We start from the raw sequence: 15,602 nt of genomic DNA on the forward strand, positions 1-15,602 counted from the left end.
TTTAAGCATGGTTATACATGTATGCTTATAATAGTTAATTTGAATAAATCCTACTTTATTTGAATTAAGTAAACATTAGGAAACAAATCTTCTAACATCCACACTTGTTTCATTATATAACATTTTCTTTTTAATTGAATGTCTTTTTATTTGAGGAAAACATAATCATACCTCTCAAACCAAACTAGTACCAGTTAAGTTTAATTAATTTAGAGCCTTTAATGTTTGTTCTTATAAAATATTCAAAGACTCACAAAGAGTGTAGAAAATTAAAAAATATGAGGTGCTATATCTCATAAATGAACCTTTCTTAGAAGTAGAACTCATCCTTATTTTTCATAATAAAAGCCTAATAATTGTATGATATATATGAAATAAACTTGATTTCGTTTTTCAACATTGGACTTGTGATTTTGATTATAGTTGTTTTGATTATCCAAATTTTGATTTGATTGTATTGTTAATGTGATAGCATTAAATTTTCAATATTGTACATGTACTCATAACTTATAGATGCGATTTGGGTTATACTAGATTGAAGCAATCCTTATTATTTTTGATCTGCTTGCATTGGTGATGGTAAACATTCTTTTATTGTTAATTGATACACATTTATTTATCATCATTGCACATCCGATCCACAGGTGTGATTTTGGTTATACTTGTTTGATGTAATCGTTATTAATTTTTGAAATGCTTACATTGTTGTTAGTTAAACATTCTTTTATGGTTAATTAATGAACATGTAATTAACAACACTGTACATCTGACCAAGAGATGTGATTTTAGTTTGATTTGATTAATTAAACCCCGATTTTTTCATCTGCATACATTGTTAATGTGAAAACATTTAATGTTCCACACTGTTCATCTGACCCACAGATGTATATTGGGTTGTACTTGATTTATGTAATCGTTATTAATTTTTGATCTGCATATATTGTTTATGGGTAAACATTTCATTATCAACACTGTACATCGGAATTACAGATTTGATTTGGGTGTCATTGGATATATTATATCCTTTTTTATTTGCATGTATTGTTGATTGGTAAATTTTTAATGATCAACACTACATATGTAATTTCTGTTTCATTGAATTAATTTAATCCGGTTTTCATCTGCATACATGTACTGTTATTGGGTAAACATTTAATTATCACCACTGTACATCTGACCCACAGGTGTGACTTTGGCTATACTGGGCTGACATGTGACCTACCAGTCGTTCCCCACCTGACCACTATGATGGAACAGTTCGTGGACGACTCGAGCTTGAACACCAACAATGCCCTACATATCAAAGGCGCTTCTTTGAGCTTTAAATGCGGAGTTCTGTCCTCTGGAAAATCCCTGGTGTTCGACAAGGACGGTCCTCGGCGATTGGTGACCACAGATTTGAATACAACTGATGACAGGTACGATAGATTTATGTTGAATTTCTTGTATATGTATATCTTTTAAGTGCCATTTTGATTCGATCTACTAAGTCAATCTTTGAATGTTTCAATTTTAACGAATGTAATCTGCAAAACCATTTAGATAATATTCTAAGTGATATACCTTTCATTCGCTTGTTATTCTCAATATTTTTTTTCTTCATTTTTTGTTTGTCTTATCATCCTACATGTAGCCACTGCAGGGTTTCATCCAACTGCCCACTGTCATCTTTTGTGAATTAAAAAAAATAATCTGAAAATTGTGCTGTCTTAAGAATGATCCGTATAGAAGAATGTTTTTTTTTTCCAGATATCTGCAGTTCTTTATTAGAATTGGAAGCAATTCCATGACTTCCCAATGTCCTCCTCCAAGACAACAGCGTGAATCCGTGATGCTTGATTTCTCCTGCGACGGGGGATTAACTTGGGAACTCATCAAGATTTTTGACGACATCCGTGAACCACAGTAATTTTTATTTCAATCTCTTTTTACATTTTGTCGAATGTGATTGATTAATTGCAATAATATAAATCAAGTAATATAAGATCAATTTGTTATTAGATTAAAATGATTATTTTAAAACACATTTGAATTAAAATATACACCTCTAAACACCTTATTTTGATTTTATTAGATTATATCATTTTGGCTAATCGAAACACTCAGTGACACATCGGCGTTTTTTTTTTTTTTTTTGCTCCAGCAATTTTAAGCTGATTTTGATATATAATCCACAAAAATAGTTTTTTTTTCAAACTTTATAATTGATATTCGTTTTCAAGATCAGACATCGTAATGTTGCCGGACGAGGCGAGAGGTCCGGCCTGCAGGTTCCGATGGTGGCAACCTTTCCACTCAGGTGAAGGTCGAGATCTCTGGGCCATTGACGGAATAAGCATCAACAACCACCTGTTTAATACGATCAACCTGGACATGGCGAACTATCAGAACGATACCAGACATGTTGTGGCCAATCTGGGTACTTTGTCTCAAAGTTACTGCGGCAGCAGGCCTAGTATGAGGTTGGTGTGAACAATTTAATTTCAATTTTGAAATTATGGGAGTGATCGAGTTTAGTTTGTTTTAAAATTAATAGCTAAATTCAAACTGATGGATTTTAAATCAAAACTTATTCCCTCTTTATCCAATTTATTGAATTCATTTGCTTTTCTTATGTCTTAAAAATTGCACGGTACAGAAAATATCAATAAAACACTTTTCCTCTAAGAGAAATTGAGTCTTTATATAATTTTCTTTGCAGTTTTATTGAACCCTATCAGTCTAGAGAAATGCGGTACATTGAAACAAAACCCGTTCACGTTGGACCAACATACATCGTGCAATTTGAGCTAGTCATGGCCTGTCGGAACATGTACTCGATGAACCGTGCTAACTTTTTATATTTGGAATATTCAACGGACCATGGACTCAGTTGGCGATTGGTTGAGGAGCCATGTTTCCCGCCCACTACCTGTCAATCATACACAGAGGGCACCGTATATCAACCGTCAAAATTTCAAAAATGGCGCCAAGTCACTGTGCCAATGCCGTCATCATCTTGGTGAGTTAAATAAATAAGAATAGTTATTAAAAAAGTCCCCAACTTAAACAGACAATAAAGGACGACATTTACAATTAATTTGCTGTGCATTATTCGTTGGTTTTAGCGTTGTTGTGGCACATAGATATCGTTCTTTAAGAAAACATAATTTTTTAAACAGGCATATCTGTGGATAAGCAAACAATGCAGCCAAAAAAACCCCCAAAAAACATTAAAATAAGATAGTATCGAAACTGTCAATTGTTTTTCCACGTTTATCTCGTCTATTTACGAGACCTGGTATTAATATTGATAATAATAATAATCTTTTCCGAGTCATTGTCAAATAAACCTGGTTTTGATAACGCAAAATCTTTGCAATATTTGACATTACGCGGTTATGTAACGATCCATTGGCATTGCATAATATTTGAAGTATTTGTGAGGTTTTTTATCAGCCTATTTATCGCCGAAAAGCGTTTTGAAGCAGTTTCCAGATAGATCAGAATATTCACTACAAGTTCATTCCGCGTTTCTTTTTTGGGGGTTTTTAGAGGATAACAGAAAATACAATGCTGTCAATCTGCACTTAGAAAATCTATAAAACGCTTTGATAAGTGGTGTTTTCTATTGAATTCAATGAATTGTTTCAAGCGTTTTTAAACTCTGATTTGTAAAGACTCCATTGTTTAAACCAATTACGGTTTGTATTCTGGATTTGGAATAAAAAAGTGTTATGGTCGGCGGATAAAAAATAGGGTCGGTCGGGAAACCGGAAACACACATATTTTTGTTTGGCCTAAGAGACCGGTAATGGATAACAAATGATGAAGACTTCAAGGAAACACAACCATCTAAATAACGAAATTGAATAATTTCAATTAAATAAAACAACTTAAACTTCAGAACAATATTTTATTATTTTTAAAAATCTATTGCAACTGAAACAGAGTCTATCAATTTTTACATAAATTACATAGAAATGCCTGATACAGTACACATTATTGATATCATACAGTAGAAATCATCAGTCACAGATTAAAACTTTAAATTACATGTATGATTAAACAAGATGTTGTAAGAAATGAAGAAAAAAGGATGTTTATTTTTTTTTTTAACCAAAGGGTGTGATTTTCAACTGATGAAAGCATCCAAATAATGAATCAAATATAATAATATCAAATAACATAGCTCAAAAACCGAAGAATTTCACAGAGAACGTTAACCAAACGTAGAAAAATTGATTTCTACATAGTATTACTTACTAGTTTACTTACCTTGACAAAGCCTAGCTTATACAACCTAAGAATTTCTCAGATTTTTCCCAAACATACAACATATGATTTCTACATATTTATTTACCTTTTCCAAACATTTTGCGTAATGATTCATTAAGTTGACGATTTGTTGTCAGAAAAACTAGTGTATTGATAAAAAAGTTAGATGTTCCAAGATAAAGAGCAAAGCTGTGGATTTGCAGCGGAACCTTTTCTTTCTTTGGGTCCACAATGGATAATGCAAAATACGGAATGTTGATGCTTGCAAAAAGCGTAATTATCAGCAATATTGACCTCATCAGTTGCCTTTGATCAATTTGACGCTGAGAGATGTTCCTCTGTTCCTCAGTGGTAACCCGAAATCTACTTGATAAAGCTTTCCTTGCGATTTCAAAGTAACAAAACAAAAAGACCGGTACCGTTATCAAAAATGTAAATAAACCCACAACAGTTTTGTAACTATCATCGGATTTCATCGGCGTGCAATTTAATGTTACCCTGTTAAATGTGAATCTGCTCCATAATCCAGTAGCAGGAGGGATGTTTAGTAGTTGTGGAATAATCCAGGAGAGGATTAAGATAATCCTTGTATTTCTGACACTGTATATTACATCATATCTCCCGAAATGCACAATTAGTATGTAGTGATTCAAGGAAATCAGAAGCATACTGTACAAACACGTCCCGCTCAAACTGAAAACAATAAATCCTAAAATGGAACAGATATGATCATAGCTTGAGGTCTCCAGGAATGTCGGTAATATGTAAACAGGTAAACCAACGGACGACATCAAAAAATTGCTAACAAACAAATTCAACACAAATGCAAACGATTTTTGTGAGTACAATCCTCCTTTTACCACAGCAATTATACCAACACTGTTTAAGATTGCACCCACGGTAGCAAGTGAAATAATCATTGCCTTGTGAGAAGTGAAGTCGAAAGAAATTTCAGTCATATTTTTAAGATCTTCCATTTTCATTGCCAGTCTTTTGAGTTGAATGGTTTCCTTGGAAATGCCAAATCTTCCTCACCTTTACTTAAACTTTACTTACGTTGGAATGTTAGAATATTTCCGATGAGATATGATTTTATTGAAATTGCAATTGCTCTTATATACATGCATGAATGCAACAGCTGCCTGAAGCCTAGTAGCTGATTACAAAGAAATAAATGAATCAAATTACATATCTAGGAGTGCCGATAAAAAAGGGTTTGGATGGATAGTTATTATACTGCATATCATCATTCTTGTATCTCAAAAGTTAAAGGATTTTTTCCCTCAAATTGGACTTATCGACTAGTTAAATACTAGTCTGATACTAATGAGAATCGTCAGATCTCCCTCGTAACATGTCTTTCAATTTAACAGTTTTTTGCGCCATCAGCTTTTCAGAGTTTTTTTTTCAATGATTTTTTAGCCAATATCATTTCACATATATATGTGATACTGATTTTAAAATTACAACAATGACAATGAAATTAATGCTTATATCATATAATTTCAAAGATTTAAAAAGTACGTGTTGAACAAAATTATCAGGGAAAAATATCTCCGAGCTGAATTTTTCCTGTTTTAAAATTTCACAGAAAGATTGTGCAGTTCATTTGATTCATCTTCACATTCATTAGTTCATTTTACAGTATTTGAAGTATATGTAGTTAAAAGAACACAAGATGAATATTGGATCAAATGATAGGTGATGGCCTATAAATCTTACTTATCTTGCTATGTGTGTTTCTATTCTGATGATGAGGAGAAATATGCAACCACACAATGAACTGAATGAAAATAAATTGACATATTGTATCATGGGATGTTCTGTTTATCACAAGCTTTGAATTTGGATGAATCACAATTCAAAGTAATGCAGCGTAAATTTTGGTGCATGTCAGGCTTGGTCAAATGATTTAAAAAAAATATATATCAATGGGTAGAAAAAAAGGCAGATACTGATAAAAGTTTATGACTCGGATCTATGACAAAATGTAAATAAGGAAATAGATTATTTCAGCAAATTAAATAATGTAGGATAAAATACACATTTGTCCTTTTTTTCAATATGATTTCAAGTCTTATGAACATGAACTAAAATTGATTTTTTTTTTCATTTATAAAAATTAAGTTTGACCATGTTTGATATTAAAGTTGATTAAGGGGGCTGGGGGGTGGCTGCCATTTTAGATAATATTGATCTCCTTTAAAAGAAGAGCTCCATATAAAAATAATAGAAAATGATAAAATTTATATCAAAATATATGAAATTTTTCTTTATCAAATAGTAGTTGATAGCTTCAGAAATCGCATATAAAATTTCAAATAAATCTGATGGTTTTATATTACATTATATTTCAACCCCCCAGCCTCCTTAAGTCAGTTATGCCTCAACCATGATGCATTTCTTTGTAATTACAGGGGCCATATCGTGAGTTTGAGACTACGTCAGTCGGACTGGGGTCCGCTGGACACGTGGGCAGTGTCCAGACTGTATGTAGGCCAGCACTGTCCCCAGCACTGTAGTGGGCACGGCAGGTGTGAGGAGGGCGTATGTAGGTAATGCTGGAAATTGTGTGTGCATCTTTGTCTGATGTCATCTATTGTATTAAGAGTTTTAATTTAATCTTTAACTGTTAAAATAAAGGAACTGAAGAAGAAAAGAAAATCCGTCATAAATTATGAAGTATTGTATTTAGTAATTTCCAAAATACTCTATAACTTCGTCGATCATAAACAATTTTAGGGACTTAATAAAAAAAAAATGACTTTTTGACAATTTTCTATTATGGTTTCATGATAAATACCACTAGATAATGAAATACACAAATCAAAATTATCTGACAATAACATAAAAAACATGTAAATTTAAGAGGAATATCAATAAATTTGTTGACTTAAATATGAAAAAAATGAAAGATCCTTAAATACGTACGACAAATCAATGTATTTTCGTGTCAGATGCGATACTGGATTCACTGGTTCTTCCTGCCAGCCTCGGAGGCGGATCGAGGAGACCATGCAGGCCGATTTTGGGATTCGCTACGAGCCGGACTCCGACTTTGTGGACATCTGGGGAGGGGAGGTCACTGGTGGCGACAAAGGATGTGGGACACTGCTGTCCGGGGAAACCTTGTATTTCTCTGATGTAAGTTCTCCGAATTAAGGTCAGACGACACGTTCCACAAACTCTTTAATACAAGAAGATACAAAAAAGATGCTCAATCAATGTGTCGTCTGATCTTAACAATAAATGTTCAACTTTTCTTTATCTTTAATCAAATGTGTTAGGTGATTGATTTTGATAGAACTGTTGGTGGTCGTGACAGGTGAAGAGAAATTGTCATATACATACATTGTAACTGAAAATGAAAAATTGTTCATATTATATTTAATATACACGCAACCTTTCTCAAAACGCCAGTGGTATTGAGTGCACTTGTACAGGCCCTGACGTTGTGAAGATGACGTGCACAAAGTAAATAAAAAAAGTAAAAGAAACATACCCGACAATCCCCAAACACGTTTAATCCAATGACGTTGAGTTAGCTTTGTTCGAGCAAAAGACTGCTATTTATCGATTTTTTTTAATTATCAAAAACATTATTTTACAAAGGAACCATTAGTAGTATAGAAATGCATCAGGAATGGTTGGTAATTTTATTGAAACTTGCTAGAATGGTGCCAGGGAAGCGCAAACCAAAGATTTGAACACAAAGAACGAGGATTACATCGAGTTTTACCTGAGGATCGGTGGCGGACTGCCGGACTGTAGCGGGGGAGAGACCACGGACGAGGGCGTGGTCCTACAGTACTCCACCGACGGAGGGAACACGTGGAAACTGCTCCGGGATATGATCCCCGAGAAGTTCAGGAAACCAGAGTGAGTTCATAATACATGTATTCGTAGGAACAGATAAAAATATTACTTTTAGAAAACAGTCAACATTTCCGTTCATTTGATCAATAGTTTTTCTGTTCTTTAGCAATATTTCTGATTTTCTAGAGTGCATGCCACGTTTTTACATGTATTTAAATCTTCTTTGTGAGTTTTTATCCAAGAGCAATCTTTAGGATACTATCATTTAAACGTCTTTCTATTTTCATTTGACCTTCAAGCAGTATGTAGGTTATTTTCTATCATCAATACATATTTTTTCGTTTACAGTTTTGATTGAAAATAGCACGTTCGTTTTGTTTACCCAATAATAATTCCTTTTTATAGCATTCACTGTTACATTGTAGTTGTTGCTTGTGACGTGTGTATATCTTGCAGATTTGTTCACGTTGTGCTACCGGAAGATGCCCGGTCTCCAATGACGCGCTTCCGGTGGTGGCAACCCTCACATTCTGGCGGAGGGACGGATCAGTGGGCATTGGACGACATCCGTGTGGGACACTACGAGAGGCGCCGGCAAATACACGACGACTTCAATGTATTCATACATTTGTTTCAATGATAATGAGATCACTTAAATTTCAGTACATTTTTTGACCAAATCTTTCAAGGCATACATGCTTTAGATTTTGTTTAAATACAGCATCAATGCATCCACACTGCATTCACGAGATGACAAGGCAATCTTAAATTAGTATTCGTTCTTATAATATTAATTCGTATATACAAACAGCATCAGTTATTTTCAATTATACTCTAAAAATGGGTTAAATATTTGTTTGATTATAGTACATGTTTATTGCCTAAGAACAGGTAGGAATAAATGTACCAATAGAGGCCAAAGCTTATTGAATATGTCATTCATAAACATATAATATGCAATGTTAATTGAAGTTGTTCACTCGGGATATACTTTGGAACCTATCATGTAAATGTAGAAGTAGTTTAAATTAATTTAAACTTTATTTTCATGCCTGATAGATTTGTACCTTACGAAATAAGTTCATAATTGTTTCAGACCCAGTTAAATGCAATCGATAATGGCGTTTGGTCTACCATTACCGAGGGAATTCTGGGAAAGTATTGCCAGAACCGTGATCGGGCTTTGATTTTAGCCAATCAGCAGAACGACAAATATGTCGTCACAAAAGACCTCGCACTCGAAACCGATGACGTCATCCAATTTAGGGTAAGTGTTTGGAATTTTGTATTGAAGGTCAATCAGAATTTTTCATATCGCTATTGCGTACAATAAACAATTTAAGTCGAAAAAATAAGCAGTTCTATTTTTTTGGCTTTACGATATGGCATGGCCACTCGAAACTGATGATGTCATTTAAATAAGTGTATTTATTTAAAGATTTTAAAAAGGTGAATTTATTTGAAATTCTTAAAATCATGAATCAGAAATGCTTTTTCTCGCCCAAATTCACTTGATGTGAAATTGATGCAAATCTTTTTGTTATAGTTTGGCGATAAGGAATTCCTTCAGTGTCTCTCGTTAAAATCATGATTTTGAATTCTTCAAAGATTTTGTTATTCAATTTGACATTTTGCGGCTATTTTCTTAGGTGAATGTTGGGTGCAGCAATCAGTTCCGTTGGGATCACACCGTGATGTTAGACTACAGTCATGATGGCGGACAAACTTGGCACCTGCTTGAGGACCCCTGTTACCAAGAGAACGAGTGTGATGGCCGCTACACAGAGGGGACTATCTACTACTCAGGTCCTCACGGATCGTGGCAGACTGTAGTCATCCCTGTCACAGAGAAGCTGGCTATGCAGTGCGTTGGATTTTGTCTTCAATAATTTATTTATGAAAGATATTTTGAAAAGCAAAGCATAAAAATGGAAATGATATCTAGCCTAGTTTAAGATGCTAAGAGATTTTTATTGGTGTTTCTTTTATGCCATATGTAAGATTTATTGATCTTCTTACAAGATCGTTAAGGTACTACCAATTGTCTTAGCTATAGATTGAGGAGATAAAGAGGGACGAGCGAAATTTCTTAAAATTTCATGGATTTTTTTTTTACTTTCATTTTTTTTCAAAATTTCATGAAGTTAAGAATTTATTTTTTGTAGTGTTGAATTTTTCTTTTCTCTCCAGTCCGGTTATGTTGCGGTGGTGGCAGCAGGGTGGCTACCCGTTCAACTTTGGCCTGGATGACGTGTACGTTGGTCCTCCTTGTGAAGAGAATTGTCATAGAAACGGCGTCTGTGATGGTAGTGGATGCGTGTGTGACGATGGGTTTCAAGGTATGGCGATGTAGATCATATTGAATCACAATACCAAACGAATAAAAATCATCAAAACTGTGCTAGGACTCGAATAGTGTCTATTTCAAGACTATGTACAGTTTGAAGACTACTAGTAAGGACAGCGTTTTAAGAATAAGTACAGCATTAGTTTACAAGTTTAATTTTCATATAACTTCTAAATTAAAATGTGAAATTTTGAATTAAAAAAATAAACTTCAGACAATTATATTCTTTTGCACATTGAAATTCCGTATATCATTATACTGCATGCCTACAATTAAATGAACGTTAGGTAAATTTACTCACTGAAAATTCTAAAATGCTGATGATTATTGGCACAATCTGCACCATTAATTTGCAAACGGAATATTTTGTTTCACCTTAAACAATTCATGGCAATTTACGTTGAACTCTATTCTATAGACCCAGACTGCGGCTTCCTTGCTACTAGCCCCTACGGAATGTCTGACTGGTTCGACAACCACCACGAGCCCTCGGACGTCTGGAGGAGAATCATGGGAGGAAAGCTCGGGCTGGGATGTGGAGTGGTGGATTATGGGAACTCGTTACACTTTAGTGGAGATGGCACGAGGGAGGCGGTGACAGTGCCCCTAAACACAACTTATCTCAGGTGCGTTTTGTCTCCGAGATAATAGTTCATATTCTACATGTGAATCTGCAACTCTCATCTTTGCCGTAATTTCCATATTTTAGTATGTTTGCGTTTTCGTAGTTGTAATTTCGATCGATTAATCTGAACGATATTTTATTTGGTTTGGCATGTAAAAGAGCTATTGTAAGGGGTGTGCAATCTAAAACCTTGTTTATTGCCTCTCGTAGAATACTTCAGTTTGTTCTGAAAATCGGGGGCAACGGTGACGGTCTATCCTGCATCACTCCACGTGGCAGAAACGAGGGCGTTATTGTGGATTACTCCACCGACAACGAGGTCACGTGGCACGTGCTTAAGGTAGTAGAACCACGTGTCCACAACTTCAGCACAGAAAGTGTCACCCTGGAGCTACCACAGGACGCCAAGACTGAGAGGACTATATTTAGGTGGTGGCAACCCCTGGGATACGGAGGTTAGTGTCTTTTTTACTTTCAATTATGGAAATTTAAACTAGATTTTCATATATTTCGCTTCTTTTTAAGCGTTTGGTCTAGTGATATAATTTTGATATATTACTAAATGTAGTAGTAAATGGGGCTTCTTTGAAACAAAAATGTAAAAAATATTTTAATTTAGACATTTCCGTTGTTTTTTAAGCCGCTGACTTTTAAGCTTCCAGACAAATGGTGTTTTTACATGAGTAATCAAGCAAGTCAACATCATTTTTAAAGCGCTAAGCATAGCTCAGCGCTTTATTGTCGTTAGACTTCTACTTCCGGTGCATGGAATAACCGCCCCCTATGAGCAGAAGTTTATATCATTTAAACTGGTTAGGGAACAATTTTCAGGAGTTTGTGCGCATAACTGCACGGGCTATTGTTAATATAATGTGCGGGCTATTTTGAATTTAATGTATGGGGTTTACATACATCATTGCAGTGATGAGGAAATATAGTGCGTATACAAAAGCTGAAATGTTACATACATATATCTGTTACATACATACAGAAGCTGGGTTAGCGCTTTTCAGTACTATCAGTACTTTGATTAATTGTTGTATCTGACTATTATCAGGGGTGCATCGAGCTGAGTGGGGGCTGGACAGCGTTATTATTGGGGTCAATGAAACGAACAGGGAGAGTTTCCAGGACGATTTCGCCTTGATGGTTCCTGACCCCCACCACTGGTTGCTGACTGAGAGCGCGGTACCCAGGATCACGTGTAACTCTGTAGGGAACGCCCTGGAGTTCAGCCGAGACAAGGGTGAGTAAAATATCTTCCGCTTTGGTTCGAGTGATCGAAATTCGAGTTGCAGATTTTTGATACCTGTCAAGTGTATTTCATAATCAGCAAATTTGAAAAGCCATTATTATTTTGATATACAAATTAAAGCTCCACCGTCAATGATATTAAGCACACATTATATCATGTATATTTCTATGTTGTCCTCATAATTCACATCAAATATTATACTTTAATAGAATATGCTTTTGATACTAAGTTACACATGAATTCACATATAAGACATAATACTATTAAAAAATGGATAGATATATTGTTCAATACATTCGGTCCACTGTGTCGCTCTGTTTTGTCTGCAGACCTCAGATTCGCGGAAACCATGGACTTTCGCATCACGCCATCCACCTTCCTTCAGTTCGACATCGCCATGGCGTGCGACTCGCTCTATGGGGCCCTGTACGGGGTCATGCTGGAATACTCAGTGGACATGGGACAAACTTGGCACCCGGTTGTCCACCAGTGTGCCCCGCCAAACTTCCAGTGTAGCGGGTACCACCTCAGCAGTGAATACATGTCGGACCAGCACAAAAACTGGACCCGCGTGACGTTGTACATGCCTCCTGGCGCAGTGTTAGTTGATTTTAGTTTTGCTTTCATTAAAAAATTCATTCTTTAGTCTATCAAGATGCAAGACTACTAAATATTAATTGGCAAATATCGGCTCCCAACATCAGGTTTCAAAATCTTTTGTCAAAATGTGCTGAAATTTATCAGGTTTTTTTTTGCCAGTTTAATGATGTAATGATAATGAAATAATGAAAGTTACAAAAAAACCTTTAATGAATGTGTATGGTACATTGAATGTGTTACAAAGCTACATTTACCCATTTTACAGATCTCCAGCCACGCGCTTAAGATGGAAACAGCAGAATAAGACGCCCCGAGGCAATGTGTGGGCGCTGGACAATGTTTACCTTGGCAGCGGTTGTCCCTGGTTGTGTTCTGGTCATGGTTACTGTCGGGAAGGTGCTTGCATGTAAGATATTGGTTAAATATGTTAATTCTATGAATATCTTTAGTTTATTTCAATATCCATACTTACCTGCATCAACTATTTGCAATGTGCCCGGGCTCCTACGATCATGCTCGAACATTAAAAACATTAGAGTTATCTGCCCCTTCTTGGAACTCTCCTTTACTACTTCCGTTCAGTTTATGTTCGGGCACCGCCATGTTTGGCGGTTTTTTGTAGCGTGGTCAGACAATAAATTTTATTTATTGTTCTTTTCGTAACCTACGGTCGTGTAAAGTATTAAATATGGATAATTACAAGAAGTGTTCACAGTGTTCGCGGGAAATGAACGTTATAGACGATCACCCAGAGTGTTTTCGTCACAGATTGTGTACCGAAGTATTTACTTGTGAAATTTGTAAGGCCTGGACGCCGGGGCGATGGACCGCGTATACCAAGATGGTGGATAAGGCCTTAGCGAAGGCAAACAAGCCTGGAGAAACCGCGGCATCTAGCGAGATGAGAGAACAGCCGACGGTTGGTGAGAATATTATGTCGTCGCCGTCTCCGAGCGGCATGGGAGACAGAACTCGGCCAACACCGCCTCCGAGCGGACAAATAGGGGCCTCACAAGTTCAGTCCTTGCCTCCGAGCGGACAATGGAACCCGCACACAGCTTTTGTGTCCATTAATCCTGCACAATTGACGTCTCTGAACGGCCAAGCGCAGATGCCATTCGTTCCGGTAGCATCTCCGAGTGCACAACCGAATTTTATGAATTGGTCAGAGCAAGCATTTAATGCTTTTATTGACAGCAGAATAAAGCTCATGACTCAACAGAACGTTTCTCCTGGCGTGACTTCTACTGGTTCTAAAACCACAGGTGAGTCTGTGAATGCAGATACAAATAGAAATACAAGTAACAGACAGTTTAACAGATTTGAGAGAGAAACGAGGTCAGTTAGCCCTGAAGTTCTGGATCTTGCAGATGCCAGAGACGATCAGTTTGTAGATGATGATGATCAGTCCTTGGATGATTCGAGATCTCAGTCGAATGACAAGTGTGATGAGACCGAATCTACAATTGCATCTGTAGAAGGCTCAGGTTCTTGGAAGAACTTTATAACAAAAATGGCAAAATCCGTGCTTTCAGAGCTAGAGATGATGAAAAATATGCCGTAGCAGCTGATCATTTTGCAAAATTCTGTAAAGTGCCAAGTCTCGACTCTAATATTGAAGAGGGCATTACAGATAGCAAGACTCAGTCGGGTAAGGGTCAGACAGGAAATGCCAAGGGTCGTTTCAGATTTAGCGACAAGCATAATGCTGCTTATAATTCAGAGTTTCGCAAGGTAGATATGAGTGCGAGACTGTTGTTAAGACAAATATCTTACGGATCAATGATTACGTCTTACTTGGATACAGTTCAGTCTGATGAAGATAAGACTGAGGCTTTGCAAGCTCTTGTGCAGTAGTTTAATTCAATGGCTGATGTAACATCGAGAGTTATTGTAACAGCCGTAGGAGCCAGACGAAGTCTGTATTTGCAGGACATGGCCTTCAAGAATAAGGCTACTGAGTCAAAGTTACAGAATTTGTCAACAATTGGCTCTGATCTTTTCCTCGGAAAGTATTTTGATGTATTGCATTCTAGTGCAGAAAACATAAGAGATGCGAAAGAGACCCAACATTTAAGGGGTAAGGATAATTATGCAGCTTCCAAGAAGCGCAAGTTTGATCAGAGAGGAGATGCAAGACTGAATGAAGCAAGTGCATCTAAGGTTCCTAAGAGAACAGGCAGTAAGGGTACTGAAAACAGGAACTTTAAGAAGAGAAATAATTATCATGACAAGTCAGCAGCAGCTCCGAAGAAGTCTGATAATAATCAGTTGGGGTTTCGAGCCCCCAAGTATTAAGTACGGAATCACTGCCAGTAGAACCTTGCAGGCAAACCAGGAAGTTAGCCAGGGTTTCTCCCCAGGTAGGGGCAAGATTACCAAATTTTGTGGACAGTTGGAAAATGATTACCAACGACAAATGGGTATTGAACATTGTCCAGGAAGGACTTCGTCTTCAGTTCAAAGAGTTACCGGCAGAAAGCGGAACAAGAACTACAGTTGTAATAGATGCAAAGAAGCAACAATTTATATCAGAAGAGGTTCTAAGCTTATTAGAAAAAAATGCAATAGAACCAGTCCCGTCAGACCAGATAGGCCAGGGATTTTACAGCACGTTCTTCCTAGTCCCAAAGAAGGACGGAGGATTTCGACCTATTCTGAATCTCAGAGTTCTGAATACATACCTAAAAGTACCTCATTTC

General features: G+C 36.3%; 1 protein-coding gene across 1 annotated transcript in view; it reads left to right on the plus strand.

Moving 5' to 3' along the window:
* Window positions 1-15,602, plus strand: part of LOC128158345 (reelin-like) — a 49,887-nt gene that overhangs the window by 16,955 nt on the left and 17,330 nt on the right. Inside the window, exons 17-32 of the mRNA XM_052821135.1 lie at window positions 1,185-1,418; window positions 1,750-1,905; window positions 2,223-2,462; window positions 2,702-3,001; window positions 6,675-6,812; window positions 7,215-7,401; window positions 7,931-8,136; window positions 8,530-8,689; window positions 9,170-9,340; window positions 9,723-9,937; window positions 10,264-10,412; window positions 10,839-11,046; window positions 11,256-11,500; window positions 12,103-12,291; window positions 12,630-12,900; window positions 13,166-13,306. Coding sequence (XP_052677095.1) covers window positions 1,185-1,418; window positions 1,750-1,905; window positions 2,223-2,462; window positions 2,702-3,001; window positions 6,675-6,812; window positions 7,215-7,401; window positions 7,931-8,136; window positions 8,530-8,689; window positions 9,170-9,340; window positions 9,723-9,937; window positions 10,264-10,412; window positions 10,839-11,046; window positions 11,256-11,500; window positions 12,103-12,291; window positions 12,630-12,900; window positions 13,166-13,306 — 3,210 coding nt within the window. The remainder of the gene's footprint in view (window positions 1-1,184; window positions 1,419-1,749; window positions 1,906-2,222; window positions 2,463-2,701; window positions 3,002-6,674; window positions 6,813-7,214; window positions 7,402-7,930; window positions 8,137-8,529; window positions 8,690-9,169; window positions 9,341-9,722; window positions 9,938-10,263; window positions 10,413-10,838; window positions 11,047-11,255; window positions 11,501-12,102; window positions 12,292-12,629; window positions 12,901-13,165; window positions 13,307-15,602) is intronic.

This window comes from Crassostrea angulata, chromosome 8, assembly GCF_025612915.1.
Source record: "Crassostrea angulata isolate pt1a10 chromosome 8, ASM2561291v2, whole genome shotgun sequence".
In the NCBI taxonomy this organism is placed as follows: domain Eukaryota; kingdom Metazoa; phylum Mollusca; class Bivalvia; order Ostreida; family Ostreidae; genus Magallana; species Magallana angulata.